The sequence below is a fragment of the Pristis pectinata genome, chromosome 7 (assembly GCF_009764475.1).
Source record: "Pristis pectinata isolate sPriPec2 chromosome 7, sPriPec2.1.pri, whole genome shotgun sequence".
Taxonomy (NCBI): Eukaryota; Metazoa; Chordata; class Chondrichthyes; order Rhinopristiformes; family Pristidae; genus Pristis; species Pristis pectinata.
In genome coordinates this window covers 26,500,727-26,525,349 of record NC_067411.1, presented here as the reverse complement: position 1 = coordinate 26,525,349, position 24,623 = coordinate 26,500,727, and the positions used below count along the sequence as shown (strand labels likewise).

The 24,623-nt window shown below is 39.8% G+C and overlaps 1 protein-coding gene across 7 annotated transcripts in view; it reads left to right on the top strand.

The window, feature by feature from the left end:
* arhgef28a (Rho guanine nucleotide exchange factor (GEF) 28a) overlaps positions 1-24,623 on the top strand; it is a 283,580-nt gene that overhangs the window by 33,818 nt on the left and 225,139 nt on the right. For all 7 annotated transcript variants that reach the window (XM_052019926.1, XM_052019922.1, XM_052019928.1 and 4 more), the window contains exons 2-4: positions 117-160; positions 18,457-18,604; positions 21,679-21,972. In XM_052019926.1, the coding sequence (XP_051875886.1) occupies positions 128-160; positions 18,457-18,604; positions 21,679-21,972 (475 nt within the window). In that variant the 5' untranslated portion in view covers positions 117-127. The remainder of the gene's footprint in view (positions 1-116; positions 161-18,456; positions 18,605-21,678; positions 21,973-24,623) is intronic.

The following is a 24,623-nucleotide window of genomic DNA, read 5'->3' as shown; positions in this document are numbered from 1 at the left end:
TTTGTCTTCTTGTGGAATAATACAATTACTAATTTTGCCAGGAGGTTTGTTTTTAATGTGCTGCAAAAATATTTGAATGTTTTGTTATAAAAACAATTCTCTTTTCCTGCACACAGATGTAGAAGAGATGGAGTTAAGTGACCATGAAGTGCCAATATATGTAAGTACTTACTTTCTTCATAGCTGAATTTCTATCTTTCATTAAACTTGTGCTAATTTTTGTTTGTAATCTGAAAATGAAGATTGGTGGTGGTGGAGAATTAAACCTTTCCTGTTTCAGATACCCAAACTGTAGCAGGTTGGATAAACATGGACAATTCAGATTGAAACTCCTGTTGCTATTACAGCCCTGTTTTTCAAAGGTCAATCCTAACTTGCCTGTCTAGTAACTTTTTTTCTGTTCCTCCCACCATCCTTCCTGTGATGATTGAGGTTGTGGAGTGCACACATGTCATGACTGTCCAAGTTCATTTCACATTGGATCACCACAGCCACTAGGGATTCTGAGATTTGCCAGTATTACTTGGCTCCAGATCACATCAGCTTTGGTCCAAACAGACCAAAGAGCTGACTTCCTGAGGCAAAGAGAAAGTGACTGTCCTTTTCATCAGGTTAGCATTTCTCCAAGTATGACATTAAAGAGTCCCGGTAAAACTGAAGAGAAAACATGCCACTGGCTGGTCTTACTTCACACATAAGGAAAATGATGTGGTTATTGCAGGTCAGTCTGGTTTAGCACATAGTTTGGGCGGGAGGGAAGATCAAATAACTTTGATCCACCTTGGATTAGAAGGAAGACATCTGTTGTTGGCAAAGAGCTGGAATTCATTATTAGGGCCCAGTAACAGGAGCCCAGAAATTGAATTATGAAAAAACTACCTTTGGTTTTTGTTTGCATAAATCACACAAAAAGCATTCTGCAGATATTTAGAAGTGGTTGTGCTGATATCCTATTAACATATTGGGTTGCAATTCACACCTAACACTAGTATCATTTCCCCATCATATTTTGTGCATTTGATGGCATCATCAATATGTGCAGCATTTATTTCTTACTTACCATCTGAAATTGTATCAAAAAGTTGGATTGACCTGAGATCTTTGTTGTGCACCGGCACTAAAATAAGGAGTAAAATATGCTGCAAATTGGCAGCATTAGGTCTCTGCTGGAACATTAGTTTTTACTTTCACTTTGATTTTAATATGCTACATTTTGCAGGAAGACATGTATGCTAACTGTGGTCCTGATGTTTGCTGAGGCAGTGGCCCAGTCATGGCGTGGTCCGGTTGGGTCACACTAATTGGCCTTGCACCATTGTTTCCTTTCTTCACCTCCACCAACCACCCCCCCCATTCCCCTTCCCTTCTTTCGAGGCTGTGTGATTGCCATGGAGTGATCACTTTAAAAAATGAGGGTGTGCTTCCCAGCGGGCTGTGTATGAACAAGACAGTAACTGGGAGCTCAGGAAGCAGATGCCACCTGCTTCCAGCCCTTGTAAATGGGATGAAACTACTGCAGTAATTTCTTAAACTGAGTATGTTTTAATGTAGTGATTGTTTTTTTGTTTTGTTTTTGTGATACCTGACTTGTCACTTGGGCAAAACATCTTCTCAGACTGTGCTTTAGGATTAAGGATGATTTGTATACACTCTCGTTTTTTGGGTTTCGTGATGACTGATGAAGCCAATGTGGGATCTAGAGATTCTGCGAACTGTCCTCTTAAACAAGGCCATGTTTTTCCAAGTATGACAGAGCCCTGGTAAAACTGAAGTCAGTGGGTGTTAAAGAGAGAACACATCACTGGTTGGTCTAACCTTGGACACAAAGAAGATGATGTGGTTATTTGCAGGTCAATCAGGTTCAACATACAAATTGGGTGAAAGGGAAGATCAAATAACTCTGATCCACTTTGGATAATTAGGATAACATCTGTTGTTGGCAAAGAGCTGGAATTCATTGTTAGGGCAAGAGGTGATTGGTGAGCAGGTGGGAGTTGTGTGCTGCTTCCACTGTTTCCTGACACATGACCTTGAGGTTCTCAATGCCATCCCCGATGCTCCTTTATCTTAAGCAGTTGTGGTTAAGTAGTCTTTTCAAGGAGGCTTTGGGAATATCCTTGAAATGTTTCCTGTGTCCCCCTAGTAATCTCTTGCTGGGATATATGTTGGAATAGAGTGATTTGGGTGTCTGGTGTCAGAAGGTGACACCAGTGAACAATGTGGTCTGCCTGAGAGAGGTGACTGATTGTATTTAGGACATCAGTGCTGGGAGTGTTGGCTTTGGAAAGGATTCTGACATTGCTTTGCTTATCCTGCCAGTGGATTGGGAGGATTTTGTAGAGATAATGTTGTTGGTATTTCTCCACCAATAGCAGGTTTTGGGATGTCTCAGAAGTGTACAGGAGGTCAGGGATAAAACCTAAAAATACTGCCCATTTGGTGCACTAAAGATGCCTGGAATCCAATTTTTTTGTTTAGTATACTTAGAAAATCATTATTACTTAGTATCTTCAACATAGTTTTTTAAAGAAAAAAGTGTTTTTGACAGTCTAATGTGTTTTTTTTTGAGAACATGACTCACGGTAAATAAGGAGGAACTAATAGGAGTGCCATATGCAGATTTTCAAAGGCATTTGATAAGGTGCCACACAGAAGGTTGTTTCATAAAATAAGGACTTGCAGGGTTGACAATGATATCGGTGTGAATAGGGGATTGGTTAAAGAAACAAAATAAAAGGTTGGAGAGTCAGAATAAATCTTTGTAAATATGCAAACTGTGCACAAAGACCTGATCACATTTAGCAATTGATTTTTAGATTAAATTCCTTTGTGGAGTGCACAGAAAAATTGTATCTCAGAAAAGAACCCCTTGGCACCTGTTTTTATTTAAAAATATCTAAAATGTATGGTTGAAGTACTAATTATATTTCCTTTGGTCTTCTTGTATAAATACTGAGTTCAAAAATGAATTCTTTATGCGGTCAATAATAGCTGAAGTTGTTTTAGAGTTTGCAAGTTACTTTGTGATTACTATTGTTCAGCTGAATGTGCAGCATTTTTTTTAAAGACTGAATCCTTAAAGGTGTTTCCTTTATTCCTTGTGGTTTTGTTTTGCTGCTCAATGCACTATCTCCAGTCTGGACAGTCTGCTCTTGGAAATCTGCCAGTGCTATTTTAAAACCAGTAGCACATAAAAGATCTGCAAAGTGATCACCCCAGTGTTTGAACAAGCGGTCTGTGTCACAATGCCATAATAGAGATCAAGAGCTTATGTATGGGAACAAGAACAGTGTAAACTGCAATTAATTATTGTATGTTGAGGATTCGCCTTTGTGAATCACTCCAACAATATTATTGGGTAGGGAGTTCCAGGATTTAGACCCAGCGACAACTCAGAGGGTAATCTACAATTGGTGGTCTTGTGTACACTTATAAATTCCTAATAGCTGTTGAATGTGTTATAAAGACTCTTTAAAGACAATTACATTTTTAATACAGTGCACAAGGACTTAGTTATATTCAAAGAGCTGTAATCTGAGCCATACTCCATCAGCTGATTTGTGCTCAGTGATGTAGGATTTGCAAATCTGACAAAAGGTGTATCATTGTCAGTAGGTTCTAACAAAGGTGCTTCTGTAATTTATGATATCTGAACCACCCCCACAATCCTTTATGTTACACCCTCTACAGTCTTTTCAGACAAATAACATTGTTCTCCAGTTACTGATATTTTAAAGAAAATGGTTGGAAGCAGACAAGGTATTATTTTGGGCACACCTATTTTGTGACCTGTCTGGGGTGAAAGGAGTTCTATAGGTTGATTTGGAAAATGTTTATTTGTACAATGATTTAATTTTTTTAGGGATGTAAAAGTTTTAGCAATCTCAATGTTTTCTGTATTTCAGAATTGCTGACTGAAATGTTTACATGTCTAGATGTTATTCCCAAGCAAAGAACTGTAGATGTTGGAAATCAGAAATTTAAAAAAAAATTTGCTTGGGTCAGGCAGTAATTTTGAAGAGAGAAGTGGAATAAACATTTCAGATCAGGTCAATTTACAGCACATCCGAAGTTTTATCAGTTCTACAAGAAATCTAATTTTAAATAATTGGAAAAGATTTTAATAAAATGTGTAGAACATCCTGCTGGTTACTTGGGGTCATAGAGATCAATTTTTTAAATAAATTAAGGCTTAATTTTAGAAGTGCCTCCTAGGTGCCTGGCAGTGAACTAAATTAGTGGGAATTAATTCCAATCAGGTGAGTGACTGGTCTGTGGGCGAGTAAAGAATGCTGGAAACACTCGGTAGGTAAGGCAGAGTGATTTGCTGAATGTTTTCAGCATTTTCTATTTTTATTCCAGATTTCCAGCATCTGCACTTTATATGATTTTAGTTTTGTGGCAGAGGCTGGATTGTAATACAGTGATTTTTAAACTAGTGCAAAAAAAATTTCAGAAATTTGATTTGCCTTGGATGTTTGTGTTTGAAATTCTTCTACTTTTGTGCTAGCTTGGTAAAATGTGCAGTAATTACCAGGACCACCCAGTAGAAAACCATGCATGTAGAAGCTATGGTATAGAAAATACCATAGACTCCATATCATTTTGGTGATACTTATAGTCCATGCAGACTCCTCTAAATGTAATTAGCTTTTTTTCTCCCTTCCATTCTTCTTCAGATATGAATTGTATCATTAATCCGCACTTATTTCTATCCCACATGCTGTTCATTGGCAATGTCATCTGAAAAGCCAGAAAAAATATAGTAATGCCCCCTGCCCCCAAAGCACATGCTGATTATAATCTGCATTTAAATCATAATAGTTCAGCCACCAAGTTTATGCTCTTTGCTTGCTCTATTATTTCATTGTGTAGCTGGCACTTCTGCGGTGCCCAAAATTCATGAGTATGCAGCACCAGTTAAAGCTAATCTGCAATTAAAGCCAATCCGCACCTCTTAAACAGGCTCTGCATTGGGGCAACAGTAGGTGCTGACAGGCATTTCAAAAGTGAGTCTAACTTGAAAGAACAGAAGAATGGCAAACACTCTCTAGACACTCAGTGCTGCACTAGATCCCTTGCTGAAGGAGGTGAAGGGGAGGTAGGGGAGAGTTGTTCTGTTTCTGCAGTGCGAGTAGTACATTGGAGGCAGTCGGAGGAGTTAGTTGTGCTGCTCAATGTCAGAAATGAGGAACTGAGGATCTGGATATGATGCCCAAAGTTTAATGATCTGAGCCTCCTAGTCATCAATAATGCATAGATCTTCAATTGCCATATATCATTAGTTGTTCCATAAGCTTTGTGTTCATTTAATGCACCACACCCACTAATTTGCCCAACAATAACTTCTCTCGATCAGGACTCATACCAAACATTTATATGCTCCACCACACCCCCACACACTTTAACACTGTTGCAAATCTCCCACCCACACCTTACAATTTGTGCACACATATGGCTTTTCAACCATGGTAACCAAACAGATTGCATGATATTAAACGTTTGTCTTTCTCAGAATAAGCTGGCAGACAACTGGAAGTAGGAGAAGCTAATGGGTGGGGACAAATACAAATCCCTTAACTCAGTGGTGTAGACAGTGGCTGCTACTATTGAATGTAGCCAGCGCAGGACTGAAATCGTAGAAGGTGATAGCATCCTCCTGCCTTATTATCTTTCTCACACCCCACTTTGTCCTCAGCTTGCGTACTCTTCTGATTTAGAAGCTGCAGATAGAACAAACATGTACCTCACACCCAAGCATGGACCTCTTACAATGTTCCACAACTCTACCTTCATGTTTTTCTCCTTTTTAGAGGATCAAGTATTGCAACATGCCTAAGTCATAGAATTGTAGAGTCATGTGGCACAAAACCGGGGCCCTTTGGCTGTCCATGTCCATGCTAACCTTCAAGTATTTAACCATAAGTACTTACCTTATTTATCAGCCTTCGATGTCCTGGCAATTCAAGAGCTTGTCTGGATACTACTTAAAGGTTGTGAGAACCACTGACTCCACTCAGGCAGTACATTTAGAATCAGATTTATTATCACTGACATATGCCGTGGAATTTGTTGTTTTGCGGCAGCAGTACAGTGCAAAGACATTAAAATCTATGAATTACAAACATAAATAAATAGTGCAATAAAAGGAATAATGAGGTAGTGTTCATGGATCATTCAGAAATCTGATGGCGGTGGGGAAGAAGCAGATCCTGAATCATTGAATTTGGGTATTCAGGCTCCTGTACCTCCTCCCTGATGGTAGTACCCTGTCGGTGAAAAAATTCTTCCTCAGATCTCCTCTAAATCGCCTACCCCCTCACCTTGAACCTATGCCCTCCGGTTTTAGACACCTCTATGCTCCTCATAATTCTGTGTGCCTCAATCAGGCCCCCCTCACTGTTCTAAGGAAAGTAACCCCAGAATAAAAACAGAAAATGTTGGAAATACTCAGCAGTGATTTTCACTTATTTGTTGAAAATAAACCCAGCATGATATTATAGAAGAATTCACTTGGATTTACGCTCTAAGTCATAAACTCAGATGTGATTTAGAGGTTAGTTTAAAGGTAGGATTTACTTGTGGTGAATTAACTGATCTGTAGTGCCATTTTAGCAGAGGACAGGTCACATTGCATTGGACTTTGATAAGGGGGTCTACAGGAGTACATTGAAAAGTAGCACAATGAAACACTCAGTGCACAGACAGGCATGGAGAAAGCCAGTAGACAACGCCAAGACTTGTGAAGCAGTCCAGCTCCATCATTGAAGTTTTCACAGAGCTTAAAGTCCATCCTTTACAACCTGGAAGTAGGTGCCAGCTCCAATTCAATCTTTGCATAATCCAGTTATAATGCAGCATCTAATGTCTTAGCTTTACTCTGGGAAGGATGTGGTTGCACTGGACAGAGTACAGAGGATGTTCACCAGGATGTTGCCTGGATTGGAAGATTTTAGTTATGGGGAAAGATTAGATAGACTGCTGTTCATTTCTCTGGAGCAAAGGCGGTTGAGGGGTGACCTGACAGATGCATATAAAATTATAAGAGGCATAGATAGGGTAGATAGAATCTTTTTTCCCCATAGAAGGGGTATCAAAACCAAGAGCTTAGGTTTAAGGTGAAAGAAAGGAATTTCAAAGGGGATTTGTGGGGAAAGATTTCCTTGCACAGAGAGTGGTTGATATCTGGAACTCATTGCCAGAGGAGGTGGTGGAGTCAGCTACAGTTACTATGTTTGAGAGACATTTGGACAGACGCTTCAGTAGGCAATATAGAGAAGGATACTGACCTAGTGCTGGTAAGTGGGATTAGTGTAGATGGACAAAAAGATTGGCTTGATAGTGATGGACCAAAGAGCCTGTTTCTGTGCTGTACAACTCTTCCACTGCAGTACCAGCAGATGCTACCCAACACAGAAAACTAACATGCAATTGCAGCAGGTAATAGAACCATAGGAAACTACAGCACAGAAAACAGGCCATTCGGCCCTTCTTGTCTGTGCTGAAACATTATTCTGCTAGTCCCATTTACCTGCCCCCAGCCCATACCCCTCCAGACCTGTCTCATCCATGTATCTATCCAATTTACTCTTAAAAGTTAAGAGCGAGCCTGCATTTACCACATCAGATGGCAGCCAATTCCACACTCCCACCACTCTTTGAGTGAAGAAGTTCCCTCTAATGTTCCCCCTAAACCTTTCCCCTTTCACCCTAAAGCCATATCCTCTCATACTTATCTCTCCTAATCTAGGTGGAAAGAGCCTACTTGCATTAACTCTGTCTATGCCCCTCATCATTTTGTAAACCTCTATCATATCTCCCCTCATTCTTCGCCGCTCCAAGGAATAAAGTCCAACCGTGCTCAATCTTTCCCTGTAACTCAACTCCTGAAGACCCGGCAACATTCTTGTAAACCTCCTCTGCACTCTTTCAATCTTACTGACATCCTTCCTGTAGTTCGGCGACCAGAACTGCACACGATATTCTAAATTTGGTCTCACCAATGACTTATACAACCTCACCAAAACATTCCAACTCCTATACTCAATACTTTGATTTATAAATGCCAGGATGCCAAAGGCCTTTTTTACAAACCTGTCTACCTGTGACTCTACTTTCAGGGAATTATGTATCTGAACTCCCAGATCCTTTTGTTCCTCCGCACTCCTCAGTGCCCTACCATTTACTGTGTATGTGTAATAGGGAAGACTAATGGAATACTGGCTTTTACTTCAAGGGGGTTGGACTATAAATGTAGGGAGGTCTAACTGCAACCATACAGAGCACTACTGAAACTACATCTAGAGCACTGTGAACCATTTTCTCCCCATTTTTCAGGAAAGATATTACTTAATAGGAGGAGGTTTTGATAAAATTCACTAGAATGATCCTGGGGGGGTTGTCCTGTGAGGAAGGATAGAACAGATTGGAATTCTACCTGCTGAAGTTTAGAAGAATGAGAGGAGAACGTATTCAGACATATAAACTTCTTAGCAGGCTAGACAAGGTAAATGCTAAGAGAATGTTTCCTCCCATGGGAGAGTCCAGAACCAGAGAGCATGCAGGGGTGGCCATATAAGACTGAAATGAGAGAAAAAAATCATCTCTCACAGGATTATAAGCCATTAGAACTCCTTGCCAGAGTCCTTGAACGTATAGAGATAGATAAATTTCTAGTCAGTAAGGGAATTTAGGGTTATGGCGAAAGAGAAGAAAGTGTACTTGAAGAATATTGTACAAGTTGTGGTAATATTGAATGGGGGAGCAGACACAAGGGCTGAATGGCCAAGTCCTGTTCCTGCTTTTTATGGTCTAGTTTGGGTGTTAGAGAGAAAACTCAGACATCCAATATGCTAGCTCAGATGGCTGATGTCATGGCTGTTGATAAATTTATAGGGGCTTAAGGGTGTTGTGCAATCCAGGACCCCCTCCTGTGATAGGCTGCTAAAATTGCTGAAGTACTGTTCTGGGAGATTGCCATTCTCTCAGAGCAGTACTTCTGGTGGGATCATGAAGACAGTTATTGTAAAGGAGGCCATCCTTAGGATAACAGCACCAATGCTACTCTGCCAGTGCCCTTGCAGACGACTAGCAACCAGCAAGCCCAAGCTTGGTAAGGCAGTGCTGCTTTTTAGGCTAGGGGCTCCTCAAGGTCTGCATGCAATCTGCAAATTCCTCCATTTAAAAATCAGCAGCTTTCAACCCGTCATCTTCTCATCACTGGGGATGCTCTGTATGGGAGTTCGTGGACAGACAGAGAGACACTGATTGTGTAAGGGAATACACAAAGGCAGTTCGATGATGTTTATGTGGTGTTTGGCATAGTTTTACTGATAAATTTGACTTGAATGTTTATTTTTTATTTTGGCCTTGTAAGCAGGTGGGCACAACGATAGTAGCAGAGTGAAGTAGTAGTTCTGTTATAAGTGTGAGATTGGTAGTATGGTCAGATCAGATCATAGTTAGCTTGATGGAAGTACTTTTAAAATGCAATTATAGTAGTGACATTCAGTTTTAATTTGAATTTGTGACCCATTGTGACTTGCCTGATGCTTTGAGGATTCCTACAGTGCTTGATCTGTAGAAATGAAGGGGGCAACTGCCCATAGTCTTGTGGATTGTATTTCTTGTGGATGTAGTTCTGCTGTAAATGTGAGATTGCTAGTTTGGTCAGATGAGATCATGGTTAGTTTGATGGAAAGGATCTGTTTTAAGTTGCCTCTTTCTTTCCTCTTCCTCCTTTTCCTCCTCCTGGATGAATACTCATTTTGTGAATGTTGACTGGGAATTAAGTAGTTAATGGGAGGAGGAGGAGGCTCCACGAACATCCCATTCTTAACAATGGCACGGTTCAGCTAAAGACCAGGCAGACCGCTGATGTCTTTTGGTGAAAGTGGTAAATTATCCAGGTGTGTTCTATACATAAAAGTAAAGTCAAATCTAATCTGGCTAACTACCATCTAATCAGTCTTGTCTCATCAGCAAAGTGATGGAAGAAGTTAACAGTGCTATCAAATAACACTAACTCGACAATATTTGCCAGGCATCAAGGGGAAAATACTCCAAGGTTGGAGAAAGCAAGATCTCGAAAATGTATTGCATTTACTCACTTGGGCTACTCTAACAGCAACTCTGAAACCTGCAACCTTTATTACCAAGGGCAGTAGGTGCATGGGACCAAAACTACCTGCAATTGGATACCATCATGACATGGAAATATACGCTGTACCTTCATTGTCACTGGGCCTAAAGGCTGAAACTCCCTATTGAAAAGCACTGTGGGTATACCTTAACCAGTTCTATTGTGCTTCTGGTATCATTTCTAACTTAAATTTGATGCATGATCTGAAACATTGACTTCTCTCTCTGCAGATGCTGAGTATTTCAACCATTTTCTGTTTTTTTTTTAAGTGGTGGAAAATAGCATTTGATGATGCATTTACTGACCTTGATGTCATTAATTTTCTTGGGGCACCCTACCATTATTCTTTGGATTTGATTCTTAGTATTCAGCCCACCACTGCTTCCTCCCACATCTGGTTGGTTGTGTGCTTGGAGGGCTTGCTTTCTTTTCTCTGTGTTGTTACCAAAGCCTCCAAAGGCACCTCTGAAAATCAGAATGCAGTGTTTATGCCCATGGTCTCCCATCTCCTTCAAAATTACGAAGGTTTCTTGAATTATTTCCTCAGCTGGTTGCCGTCATATAGAACAGTACAGTACAGGAACAGGCCCTTTGACCCACCATGTCTGTGCTGACCATGATACCAATCTAACCTAATCCCATCTGCCTACAGATGGTTGGTATCCATCTATTCCCTGCCTGTTCATGTCTCTGTCTAAATGCCTGCTAAACCTTACTATTGTCTCTGCTTTTACCACCTCCCCAACAGCACTTTTAGTACACCCATCGCTCTGTGTAAAACAAAAAACTTGCCTCAAATCTCCTTTAAACTTTCCCCCTCTCGCCTTAAAGCTATGCCTTCCAGTATTTAACATTTTCACCCTGAGAGAAAGACTATCTACCCTATCTATGCCTCATAATTTTATGCACTTACATCACATTGTTCCTCAGCCTCCAATGCTCCAAAGAATGTAATCCAAATTTGTCCAACCTCTCCTTATAGCTAATACTTTCTAATCTAGGCAACACCCTGATGAATGCTACACCTTCTCCAAAGCCTCCACATCCTTCCTATAGTGTTGTGACTAGAACTGTGCACTGTACTCCAAATGTTGCCTAACCAAAGTTTTGTACAGCTGGAACATGACTTGTCAACTTTTATACTTGATGCCCCAACTGATAAAGGCAAGTATGCTGTACATCTTTACCACCCTATCCACTTGTGTTGCCACTTTCAGGGAACTATGGGCTTGGACTCCATAATCCTTCTGTGCATCAGTGCCCTTAAGGGTCCTGCCACTTATTGAATACTTTCCTCTTGCATTTGACCTCCCAAAGTGCAGCACCTCACATTTGTCTGGATTAAATTCACCAGATTTCCAACTGATCTGTATCCTGCTGAATCTTTGACAAACTTCCCTGCTATCTGCAACTGCACCAATTTTCTCGTCATCTGCAAATTTACTAATTATACCATCCGCATTTTCATCCACATCTTTACATTCATTACAAACAAGAGGTCCCAGCACTGATCCTTGTGGAACACCACTGATCACGGACGTCCAGCCAGAGGAGTACCCCTCTACCATTACCCTCTGTCTTCTATGACCAAGTCAATTTTGGATCCAGTTTCCCAACGCGCCAAGCATCTTACGTGACTTAATCTTCTGGACCAACCTACCGTGAGGGACCTTGTCAAATGCTTTATGGAAGTCTATGCAGACAACATTCACTGCCCTACCCTCATCAGTCATTTTCATCACCTCCTCAAAAAACGGAATCAAATTTGTGAGACAGGACCTTCCCATACAAAGCCATGCTGCCTATTCCTAATAAGTCTATGCTTTCCCAAATGTGAATAAATCCTGTTCCTAGGAACCTCCTTCAGTAATTTCCCTATCACTGATGTTATGGCTCTCTGATCTATAATTTCCTGGTTTGTTGCAGTTGCCCATCTTAAATAAGGGAACAACACTGATTATTCACCAGTTTTCTGGCATTTTGCCTGTTGCTAAAGAGCATACAGAGATCTCTGGAGATACAATAGACTGCAGATGTGGGAATCTGGATTAAAAAAAAATAAACTGCAGGAAGAACTCAGCAAGTTGAGTAGAATCTATGATCAACATCTCTGGTCAAGACCCTGCATCAGGACTGAGAGAGTAGAGGGAAGATAGCCAGTGTATAGAAGTGAGAGGGAGGGGTGAGACAGAGGCTGGTAGTTGATAGGTGGAACCAGATAAGGGAGAGTTGATGGGCCAATGGAACCAGATGGGCGAGGGGATGGGAAAGGTGAACCAAGGGAGAAAAAAACAGATGGATAGGTTTGCGGGTGATGGGCAGATGAAACCATATGGGAGAAGGTGCAAAAATTGCTGTTAAGACCCCAGCAATCTCTTCCCTTGCTTCCCTCAGTATTGTGAGACTGATCCCATCAGGCCCTGGAGGATTTATTCACTTTGTTTTTGAAGACACCCAACACCACCTCCTCCTCATTAGTATCAACATGCCGTCAAATGTCAGCGTACCCTCCCTAATTTCACCATCATCCATGTCCTACTCTTTGGTGAATACCAATGCGAAGTCACTCATTAAGGACTTTACCCACTTCCTTTTATTCCACGCATAAATTGGCAAAGCACCTTCTCTTTAATCAGAAGTAATACAGAATATGTTGGAAATAACATGCATCAAGCATTGCCAACTAGCTGTGGGAAGGGTTCTGATGAAGGATCGTTGATCTGACAAGTTAACTCTTTTTTTTCTGCCTGCCCAACATTGTATGATTTTATTTTAGATTTCCAGCTTCTGCAGTTTTTTGCTTTTCTTTCTTTTTCAATCTTTTTATTGAATTTCAAATTAATTCAATTAATATGCATAACATTAATGATAATACATATGGTGTGAAGAGATCGGGATAACAATAAGAACAGTCAATATTTATACTCCCAAGGAGTAAAATATATAATCTGGACCTCCCGCTCTCTTGCTAAGTGAACATGATACAAAAAAAATTGAAAAGAGATTTAATTATATGAAAAGAGAACCCCCAAATCAAAAAAAAAGTAATAAACAAAAGCAAACCAAAAACTTCAAAAAAAAGGACTGATATTTCTTCAGTTAAAAAATACATTATTATGTCGTTAGCTCCGCTCCTGAATATTCAAAGGTTATTGAAAGAGATTCGAAAAAGGTCTGCTTATATCATATGGAAATACTGAATAAATGGATTCCAAACTTCCTCAAATTTAAGTGAAGGATCAACAATACCACTCCTAATTTTTTCTAAGTTTAAACATGTTATAGTTTGAGAAAACCACTGAAATGTGGTAGGAGGTATAGGATCCTTCAATTTAAATAAAATGGATCTCTTGGTCGTTAAAGTAACAAAAGCAATCATACGATAAGCAGAAGCAGATAAGTGGCCAGAATCCATCATTGGTATTGCTTTTCACTTAAATCTGCGCTAGTTAACCTAAACTGGTGGTACCCACTCCTGATATTGGGGCTTGTTGATATGTATTTATGCAATAAGCAACTTAGCATAGACTAGTTGCTGAAATTGCATTCATGAGGTTGGAGTATAAATGTTGTGCCCAATTTGCACCATCAAATGGGGATGAATTAGTATTATGTTGCCGTGTCTGTGCCTGCTTTCCAACATTACCTAATTTAGCCCTCAAAGAATGCTACTACTCTGAAATGGATCATAATAGGTTTGTGCCAGAGTTTTTTTTTCATGCGCCAACTGGATTCACTGCATTAATGTTTTTTTTTGGAAGCAACTATCTAACTTCCTTTTTTATAAGAACTGACAGAATTTCCTTCAACAATGGCTTATAAGAGACCGCAATCCATATCTTAACCATCTAGACAATGAAGAAAAATCCAAGACTTTTAGTAATTGGCTTTTCCACTATTATTACAGTCTCACTAACCAGTGGAAATAATCAATCACTGTTTTCCTAATTATAATGTTGTCAAAAGCATTTCACAATCTTGATTTTTCTTGTCAGATCAGCCCATCATAGCTATTAGCTCTAATGAAAAAAGCTTGAAATTCTCAATCGTTATAACTGCAACTCTCATCCATGGTGCTGTTCTATTATTATAACAATTAAACTAAATTGTACCTTTTTTCATTGCTTGACCTTTTCTAGGAAGATCATAAAAACAAACTTCACGATGCTTAATGAAGTTACAGCAGTCCACCTTGGTTTTTTTTTGTTTTCAGTGCCTCTCGACTGAGAATGAAGTACTTTTTTTTAATGGCAACACCCTAGTTTACTGAACAAAAGCATGATTTCCAAAGGCTCAAATTGATTTGTTGCATCATAAATGCACTGTACTATCTTTCACATCTGCTTAAAGAGAACCAACATGGTTTAAAGTATTTTGTTGTGGGTTAATTTGCTCTATGTAGTCAGAGTAATTCCAGGGAAACCAGCATTGCTTAATTTTTCCTTTCCTAGCCTGCGGTGAAACTCTAGACTGTGTGCTGTTGGTTCCACATGGTGCAAAAAAATCTCTTCCCGTTTAATACATCCAAAGAGCTGAAACTGCATAAGTGAGTTCAAATGAGGCTTTGACGTTATGTAGAGACTTGTCTGCAGTTAATTTTATCTGTAAAATGAGCTGGATTTACTGAATTTAGAGAAAATTTATAAAAGGAATGCAGCTTTTACAATACAAGTATGTCAATTGATTGACACCATATGGAAAACCACAGAAAAGCTATAATTTTTATACCACCATGGATAACAAACAGGATGAAGAACAGTAAGTGCCTTGCATTTCTATTAACAGGTGCTATTTGTTAAATATTTTGAAGTGTTTATGCAGTTTTAGTTCCCCTTGACAGTGCAAATCCTCCAAGTTTGTTCATCCTTGTCTGGAGCTAATTGTTAATTACCATAGGAACATTCAAAGTGCCTGAATTAATTCCAGGAAGTGAGATGTCAGTCAAGTTTCCTGCCTTAGTCATGTGGCCATAGTGTTATTGTTCGTTGGTTATTTATTTTCTAAAAGCTTTCCTGTTTTTTTTTAAAAAACCATTGTTTTGAATATTTTTTGGTTTATTTGGATTTATTAATTGGACAGTATGGATGCAGATAGTGTCTAATCTGTGGGTCACGTAAAAGTTGTGTATGAATTTAGAGACATTAAGCATACTTCAAAGAATAACGATGCAAAAGTCAATAAACGTGTTAGCCTATTTTATAATTTTTAGGACGTTTTCAAGTATGTTGTGTCTGAAAGCATTTATGCTTGACAGTTTGCTCTGTAGTTAAAAAGTGCACATCGAAGGATTACTGTCAGATGTAAAGTAGCTGTAGTTTTCCATTGCCACTTATTTTCATATTGTACCATCTGTTAGCTGTCTAAAAAAACATGGGTCAGCGGATTCGGAGTTGCATTTCTAAAACACTTAATGCATTCCACACTGAGCTTGCAATATTTTTCATCAGTCTCAATTTTTTTTAACCAATTCCAAATAAATATTTTGGGTTTTATTCATTTTTCCTTGTAACTGTTTGTAAGAAGTGGTATATGTTATTGAAAATCCCTCAGCCATTATCAACTTAATCTCTTTGTATAATTTTGAATTACACAAAATTTCAAATTAAACAAAACAAAATTTCAAATTACTATTTGAAATCCACATACCACCTAAATCTTAATGCACGTTCAAGGGACAGAGGCAGCAATGTAGATTCTCCTGAAAGGAGATTGAGATGTGCTGTATAAATACTATTTCTTCCCTGTGCTGTTAAGTGATCAAGTGCATGTTTGTTGAACCTGTTACCAAATACACACAGAACAAGCCGTCGAGTGTGCTGCACTTTCAAACCAAAAACCTAAGAGGTAGCAGGAGTAGGCCATCTGGTGCTGGGAGTCTGTTCCACCATTCATTAAGACCGTAGCTAATTTTCTACCTCCTAATGACTTTTTCCAGCACTATCCCCATATTCCTTGATTCCAATAATGTCCAGAAATCCATCAAACTCTGTTTTGAATGAACACAATGACTGAACTTGCACAGCCTCTGAGGTAGAGGATTTTGAAGGTTCATCTCCTTATGAGTGAAAAGGTTTCACTTCATCTCAGTCCTTAAAGGCCTATCTCTTTTCTGAAACAGTGCCCCTGTTCCTCAGTCAAGGAAGACATCCTCCCTGCACTAGCCTGCCAAGCTCTTTAAGTCTCAATTAAACCTCCTCTCATTCTTCTGAACTCTAGAGAATCAGTACCAGTCTACTCAATTCCTTCTCATAAGGCAAACTTGCCATTTTTCAAAGGATAATGATGCAAAGAAGCTTTTGAGTGAAGCTTTGCTGTACTCTCTTGATGGCAAGTAAATTCTTTCCTGCATTAAGGAGACCAAAACTCTATCATACAATTACAATAGACTGCTTTACTCCTAATCAAACCGTCTGTGAACAAAGACTAACATGATATTTGCCCTCCAATTGTTTCTTATGCCTGCATGTTGCCCTTCCCTGACTTGTTTACAAGCACACCTAGGACCCTTTGAACAACAACAGTACTCAATCTCTCACCATTTAACAAATATGCTGCTTTTTGTTATATGCATTGAAGTAGATGACTTGATATTTTTCCACATTATATCCCATCTCTCATGTTCTCACCCACTCACTCGGCTTGCCTATACCTCCTTGAAGCCACTCCACACCCTACTCTGTCCTCAATCCCACCTGGTTTAGTATCATCAATAAACTAGGAAATATGACTTTTGGTTCCCTAGGCCAGTTTGTTAATATAGATTGTGACTTGCTGGGGACAAAGCACCAATACCTGCAGTACCCCACCAGTCACTGACTGCCAATCTGAGAAGGATCTTGTGTTTGCTTTCAGTCCCATAACTAATTCTCAATCCATGTCAGTCTGTTACCCCCAGTTGTGTGTGCTGTACTCCGGCAGCTACCACATTATTAAAAGAAGCTACACCACTGGGCAATGGACAATATCCCAGTCCACAACCTCTGAAAATGAGGCATCCCATGTGCCTTGCCAGAAGGGGGACACCTGATGCCTCCCCTTCCAACCCCAGACCAAGACTTCAGTGTAACCCAGGGGGTCAACTATGAGAAGGCTTGAGAATCCACTCCTGCACTCTCATGCAGCAGGAGGTCCAGGGTCACTCTCCAACAGTGGGCACTCACTTGCACCTGATCACTATAACCAGTCTGGAGACAGCTATGTGAGCTCCACATCACTGTCAATGAGCAAGTCAATAAATTGCTTCTTCACACGAACACTCTGAATATGTACTCACCACAGCATAGTTCCCCACACCACGGTCTGATCCAAAGCCACAACAATCTTTACAAATATATATATTTTCCTGGAATAAGGGTGCATTATGCATTTATAGTATATTTTAAATGCACTAAGGATACAATATAATCCCTGATTCAGCATTATACATTTGATAATATTTTTTGAAATAATTGTAAGTTATGACAAAAATGTAATACTTCACTTAACTAGATTTATAGTAAGAATGTTGCTCTATTTTCTGCGTAACAGTCAACCTCCATGGTTTGCAACCCCTGAGAAACACTTGATATGTCGAATACATACTTGCACAGTTTCTTGCAGCTTTTACAAGATATAAAATATTGTCTAATTTCTCAATTCTGACTGTGGATGCTAAAGTCAATGAAAAACCAATGACTCCTATCACCTACTTCCACACTCAGGAAAAAACGTATTTTTTGTCACAGTAAAATCTCTTACTTTCATGGTACAACATTGATGTTTACAAAATATACTTACGGAATTACAATTCTCCCACCTCTTTATACTTGTTCCCTTTTGTATTATAAGCAGTTGGGCCTCGTAGATCACTGTCGGCTTTCTGTTTGGTGGTGTTAACCCAAGATATAAACATTCCCTGACTGTATAGATAAACAGTAGTCCTATTTCTCGTTAATCACCTCTGACACTTGAGGTAGCAGCTGGGTTCTCCATTTGACTAGGTGAGAACCATTGAACAAACTCTCTAGGACTCAGGAGCTCCAACAAGTGTGACCATAATCAAAAGCTTCTTCAGATGTAGTGTGGAATCTTTGGCAAATGTTGTTGTGACCCAGAGGGCAGCCTGATACCCAGTAACAACCAGTAGAGTAAAAGTTTGAGTATTTGGCATTTTTCTAATTGGCTTGCTGTAGAAAATAGGACTTCAGAGGGACCACCAATTGGAAAAAGTATGCAAGTTCTACCAGTAAGTACAAATTTGATGTTTTTTTTGAGAATGAGTCCTTGTATTTTGTTGGTTTCTAAAGATAAGATGAGCTTTAATATTTGTTTTGCAGGGGCAGCAGTCGATGTTAGCAGTGCTTGAAGAGACTTGTCTCTTACCTGAAAATACAGAATTGTACTTTATTTATGAGGGTTCACGCCAGATGCATGTCACTGTGGCACAGAGACTGGATGCCAGGACACTGAAGTCAGTAATTCCAGGTAAGAACACAGAAACTAAACTTATTCATAGAGTCATACAACATGGAAACAGACCTTTCGGCTCCCCAAGTCCATGCAACTATCACCCATCCATTTTTACACTAATCCTGTCCTAACCCACTTTTTTCTACCTTTGTTCCCTCCAATCCCCCAAGATTTTGTCTTTCACCTACACACTAGGGGCAATGTACAGCAGCCAATTAACCTACCAGCCTGCACACTTCCGGGATGTGGGAGGACATTCATGCAGTCACAAGAAGAACATGTTAACTCCACAAAGACGGAACAAGGAGGGCAGGATTGAATCTGGGTCATTTGGACCATTGGAGCTGTGAGACTGAAGCTCTATTAGCTGCACCACAGTGCTGTCAAAACTTATCTAAAGTATATTTGAATCGTGTTCACATAAACCTTGCATTTCAGAGAGAAACATGTAAATAGTGAATTATATTCTGTTTCCTTGTTACACAAAGCAGATATTGAGAATTCGGGATTCTTGTACCAAACTTAGTTCATGCTGTTCATTTCAGAAGGTTGACATTTACTGTGCATTTACTGCAGTATGCCAGACTTTCCAGACAGTATAAATTCCTCTGGAATTTAGCTTATCAGGGGACATAACTAAGCTTGTAGGAAAAAAAACTCTCCGTGGTGGTAAGTTTTAGTGCTGCTATTTCACCTTTGTAGCACTTTCACATAGCTCTGTCAGTTTAAATTGTCTTTTTGGAAATTATGTTGCTTATAGCTTTTCACACTGAAGTCGGATATGTATACTGATTTGCATTTGTACAGTTCACACATAGGACATATGTCATTGAAAAGCTTAAGAGAAGAAAATAGACATTCAAATTAGAGGGAGAGAATAGATGTATCGGCTTGGATCTTCCAGTGTGCAGGGAGTATCCAAGTTCATCATTCACTTATTCAGAGCGTAAACTTCCACAAGGAAGCTGGTTCCTAATCCAAGCCGATCAGTGAGGCCTGTTCAATCCATGGCCTTTCCTACTGTAAATAGCAGATCTTGAGCACTGAAATATTATGATAGCTGGTGAAATTATTAAAAATTTAAACATAGTGCCAGATATTTATATAATTGAACATTAAAATTAAATAAAAATAAAATACCAGAAACCACTTCAAAATAATCAGTATATTTAATAAAAAAAATGTAAATCACTCTCTCTACCCCTCTCCCTCCATGGCAGTTCTTTGCCATTTAATTGAAGGGCTCACTGGTCTTGAGCTGGATTGAACCTGGTGTAGGTTCATCAGGTCAGTTTCTGAGTGTATGTGCTGGAAATGGGTGTTTTGAGGTTAAAGTGCTCTATTTGAGGTATAAGTGCTGACGTTTTGTCGAGAGAGGCTTCAGAAAGGAGGCTGAGCAGCGGTAAGGTAAGGTCTTTTAATTTCCTCTGTATTCTCAGTGGGTTTAGAGGAGGCAGTCAGGGCAGTTGCATGCTCCTCCAGCAGAATGTGGGAGATCAGAGAAACTTCCAGTGTCCCTGGTGACTTATGTCTGCCAGAAGTATGGCTCCTGACTGACCACATAGAGTGACAGGAGCTGCATCTGGACTTGCTGAGGAGTTTCCACGATGCTGAGAGCATCATAGACGGGAGCTTTAGTGAGGTGATCACTCCTTTGGTACAGGCAGCAGGTAGTTGGGTGATCACCAGGAAAGGTAGAAGGGGTAGATAGGCAGTGCAGGACTCCCATGTGGCTATTCCTCTCAGTAACAAGTATATCGTTTTGGAGACTACTGGGGGAGGGGGTGGTAGCCTTTCAGAGGTGAGTAGCGGCCAAGTCCGTGGCACCACAATGGCTGTGATGCACACTAGAGAGAATGGAGTTTAGGAGAGCTGTACTGATAGGAGACTTGGTCGTTGGGGAACAGACAACAGATTCTATGGCCATGAATGAAACTCCAAGATGATATGTTGCCTCGAGGATGTAGAACATTCTCAACGGTGAGGGCAAGCAGCCAGAGGTCGCTGTACACATTGTACTCATGACATAGGTAGAAAAAGGGATGAGATCCTGCAAAGTAAATATATGGAATTAGGAAGAAGGTTTAAAAGCAGGACTTCGTGGGTTGTAATGTTTGGATTACTCCCTGTGCTCCACGCTAGTGAGGGTAATAACAGGAGGATAGGGCAAATAAATGCGTATCTGAAGAGCTGCTGCAACAGAAGGGATTGAGTTGGACCATTGGAGGGACGGGTTGTACCTGAGCTGGAGGGGGACCAATAACCTGGTGGGGAGAATTGCTGGAGCTACTTGGGAAGGTTTAAACTAGTCTAGATTGGGACCCAAAGTATTAGTGTAACAGATGAAAAAATTGAAGCAAATGTAAAGCAAGCAAGTCCTGTAGGCAAATATATTTGAAACTTAAATATAGAAAGAGTGTACTTGTCTGGTCTCGCAAGTGTTTTAAGGTAAGAATATGGATTTTAAAATTGATTTATGGGACCTTGAGATGTTTTTTGACCCAATGGGTGATGGATGTGCTGAGCTTTTATCATGTAAATTTTAAGAAAGCACGGGGCCTAATCTGTGCAGACTTTATTGGTAACGACATTAACAAACTGTGGCCAAATGCCACGTGATCAGCGTCATTTCAATTTCTCCAAGCAGTTCTTGTAAAAAAAAATTAAGCCTGATTATCACAGGTCAGGAGCCAAAAACCTATACGAGGCAGCTGTTTCAGATGCCTAAAAGTCCTCAAAATCTGACAAGGATGCATTTTGGCCATCCTGAGGCACATGGCATAGAAACTGTTACGTAGGTGACCACTTCTGTTTCTTCATATAATTTCATGGAATCGCTAACCTCCCACAGTGGGTCAGAAAGGGGCTTGGTTTGACGTAGCATCGGGAAGTACTGCCTCAGTACTGCACTGGTGTCACTTTAAGTTATGTGCTTAAGTCTCTGGAATGACGCTTGAATCAACAACCTTTTGATTTGGCAGCAACTGGGGTTGACATATAAATATATCAATATACTTAATCCAGTGTTATAGATTTAGAATTATGCTTGCTATTTTGCATTTCATATTTATTCTTGCAATTTGTTGCAGGTCATGATATTTTGGAAGGTGTTACGGTTTCTGCCTGCATGTATACAGAGAGACATTTGTTATCTATCCTCGGGTGCAGTCAGATAACCTACATTCAGGATGTAGTGCATGAACTAGCTCAGATTCTGATTGGAAGTGTTGACACAATCACTTGCACTAGTCATCTGACTCTACTTGAACAATTTGGCCTAACGATAGAGGCAGTGCAGTCATTCGACGAGAAGATGATAGCAGCTGTTGAACACTTGGAATTACCTCCATCTTGGAATCTCCTTGGAAAGTGGCCAGAACAAGGTAACTACATATTCAATCTAGTTTTTTATGTGATGTAATTTTATGTACCTGACTGGACAAATTTTTTTTTAAATTTCATAGTAGCTGGAATTCATGGATGTTGATTCCAAAGGCTGGTCCTGTAAGTGCATTTGCAAAAGATGCTACCTTTCTCATTAACAAGGACTTTTCCCTAAATGTTACTATTTGTTACTGATGAATGATTCCTGAGTTGTTTGTGGGTTCAGTGACCCTGCATATTATATGATTTGGTGCAAAATGGAAGAAAAGACTGTTAATCAATTTATTTAATATAATTGCCCATCATATTTGAACTCAGTAATATATTCTAAGGCTGTCCCTGTAGGTTGGGATAGGGAGATGTGTTATTTGCACGTATGACTCTGCAGTGATCTCAGAGTATGATTCTTGATTAGAATTCATAAACTTGGTATAAAACAGTGGATATGGGTTTGGAATATCAATACTCAAGCTGCAGGCAGATGTCCATAAAGACCTAATGAGTAAGTCACATGGCAATAACAGCAGGAAGGTATTATTTTAAACATAAGTTCCATGTTTTTTTGAAAGCTTGGTATGTATCGTGATGGTGTTGAGGTGAAAGTGTTAATGAAATTCTGCACCCCTGGTCAGTGGAGCTATTGTTCAACATGGTTGTGGATGTACAGTTGTATACTTTATATACTTTTGTGCTGAGTTATGGTGCCAACCTTCTGACATGAGCTATTGTCATTTGCTGCAGGCTTTCTTTAATGACCAGTAAATGTGTGTATGTGTACAATAAAACTTTCTTAATCTGGGACCCTTGGGACTTTGGTGGAGCCAGACAAGCAGATTTTCTGGATTATTGGATGTTACTCCTATTAATACCCAAACACTAGTATTTCACTTTTTGTACATGTTAGTTGTATAATAAATTTTTCAATGAATCTGGTGAATTTAAGTGAAGCGGAAAATATACCAGCGCTCTGGATCTGGCTCCAGCTGCGAACCTACCCATGTTCCTGACTCCTGATGTCCCAGATGTCAACCCTGGCTCTGGCCACACAACCAGCCCCCGGCCTTGATAGCACTCTGGACTCTTGGCTCTGGTTGCAGACCCTGCATGCACCCTGGATCATCGGCTCACATTCCAGACTAATGAGTGAGCCAGACACCAGATCACGAAGATTTCCAAACAAGCGAATTCCAGATTATTAGAGTTTTACTGTAGTTAGGAATATTGTGCTAGCAATTCTTAAGGGAGCAATTTTCTTATGCATATGATATGTACATAAACACCTTGAATGCTGGGCGATCGGCGAGGTTACTCATAGTAACTATACACAATTCTGAGAGTCCCATGAGAACTGAAACCTTCCATGGAATGGTCTCTTGCTATTGCTAGAGTTGTTACAGCAGCTGATTCTTAATGGGGCCTTTGCTTAAAGAAATTAGTCTGAATTGGAATTCCTAAACCAGGAATAGCAAGTCAAAGATAGTCGTGGGCATCGAACATCTTTAGTTGATTGGATGTAGTAGCATTGGCTCAGGGCACTCTGGAGAAGCAAGGGACTGGGCACTCCACCACATCTCAAAGAAAGAAGAAAGCATTATGTTGACCATGGATACTTCTCCATTGATGAGGGTTCAGTAGTGGATGCACTATCAATGGCTCAAGTAAGGATGGGGCCTATTCATTCGTGCTTGAGCAGGGCTTAAAACTCCTCTTCCTCCCAATAGGGCTTGTTTGTAGAGTTGCTGTGTTAGACACTGATTGATTTTAGCACATATGGTGGCTTCTTGGTTTGTGTACATCGTACTCGGAGAGGCTTGCAATGCAATTTCAATTGCACACTGCTTGTGTGTGGAAATGCTGATTATCTTATTGTGATTGATGTTGCATATCAAACCAAGCCTGTAGTGCAAAAAAAATTCACAAATTAAGCCCCTACAAAAATTGGCCCACCATCTGGTTAGTGGATGAATGTAGATGGATATTTTAAGGTACTGGCCATCCACAGGTAATGAATTGGTTCCATTTTTAAACACCCATAAGTCACTTTTATCTATAAGTTGGAAAATACATGAAAATCACTTGATTGTGGTAACCACACCTCCTCGGTATTGTAATGAATGGCATCAAAAGCAATAAGACTGATAAGAAAGAACAATTGCTAAAAATTGGGAGAGAGAGGGAGGGAGGGAAAAAAAGTTCTGCTGATCATAGGAAATAAGTGTATGTATGTACTAATGTTGGACTTTAGAATTTAATAAATTGGGTCTGGCCTGTACTGAAAAGTGCAACATTTCTCTAACTACTTTTGGTCAGGTCAAACAACTTGAAAATATTATTTAAAAATTTGTTAGTTGCCAGACACCACAATATTTTGCAACTCAGTCAGTCTACTGTTCTATTCTCGGCAGTCTAAGACCTGATCCAAGGTAGTTTGTGATCCTCTGGAATACAGCTGATTGATCAACTAGCATGCCTTATTTAATTGAATCAGGAATGTGGTTTATCATTGGGTGTTGTGGTTTGTTTTAGGTCATTCCTAAAAGCAATGTCTTAACAAAGAAAATGGTCAGGGATGAACAAGGAGCAGAAAGTTTATTGATGCAAGTAGGCAGTAAAGATTTAGCAGATTGAACTCTTTTATTGTCTCTAGGCA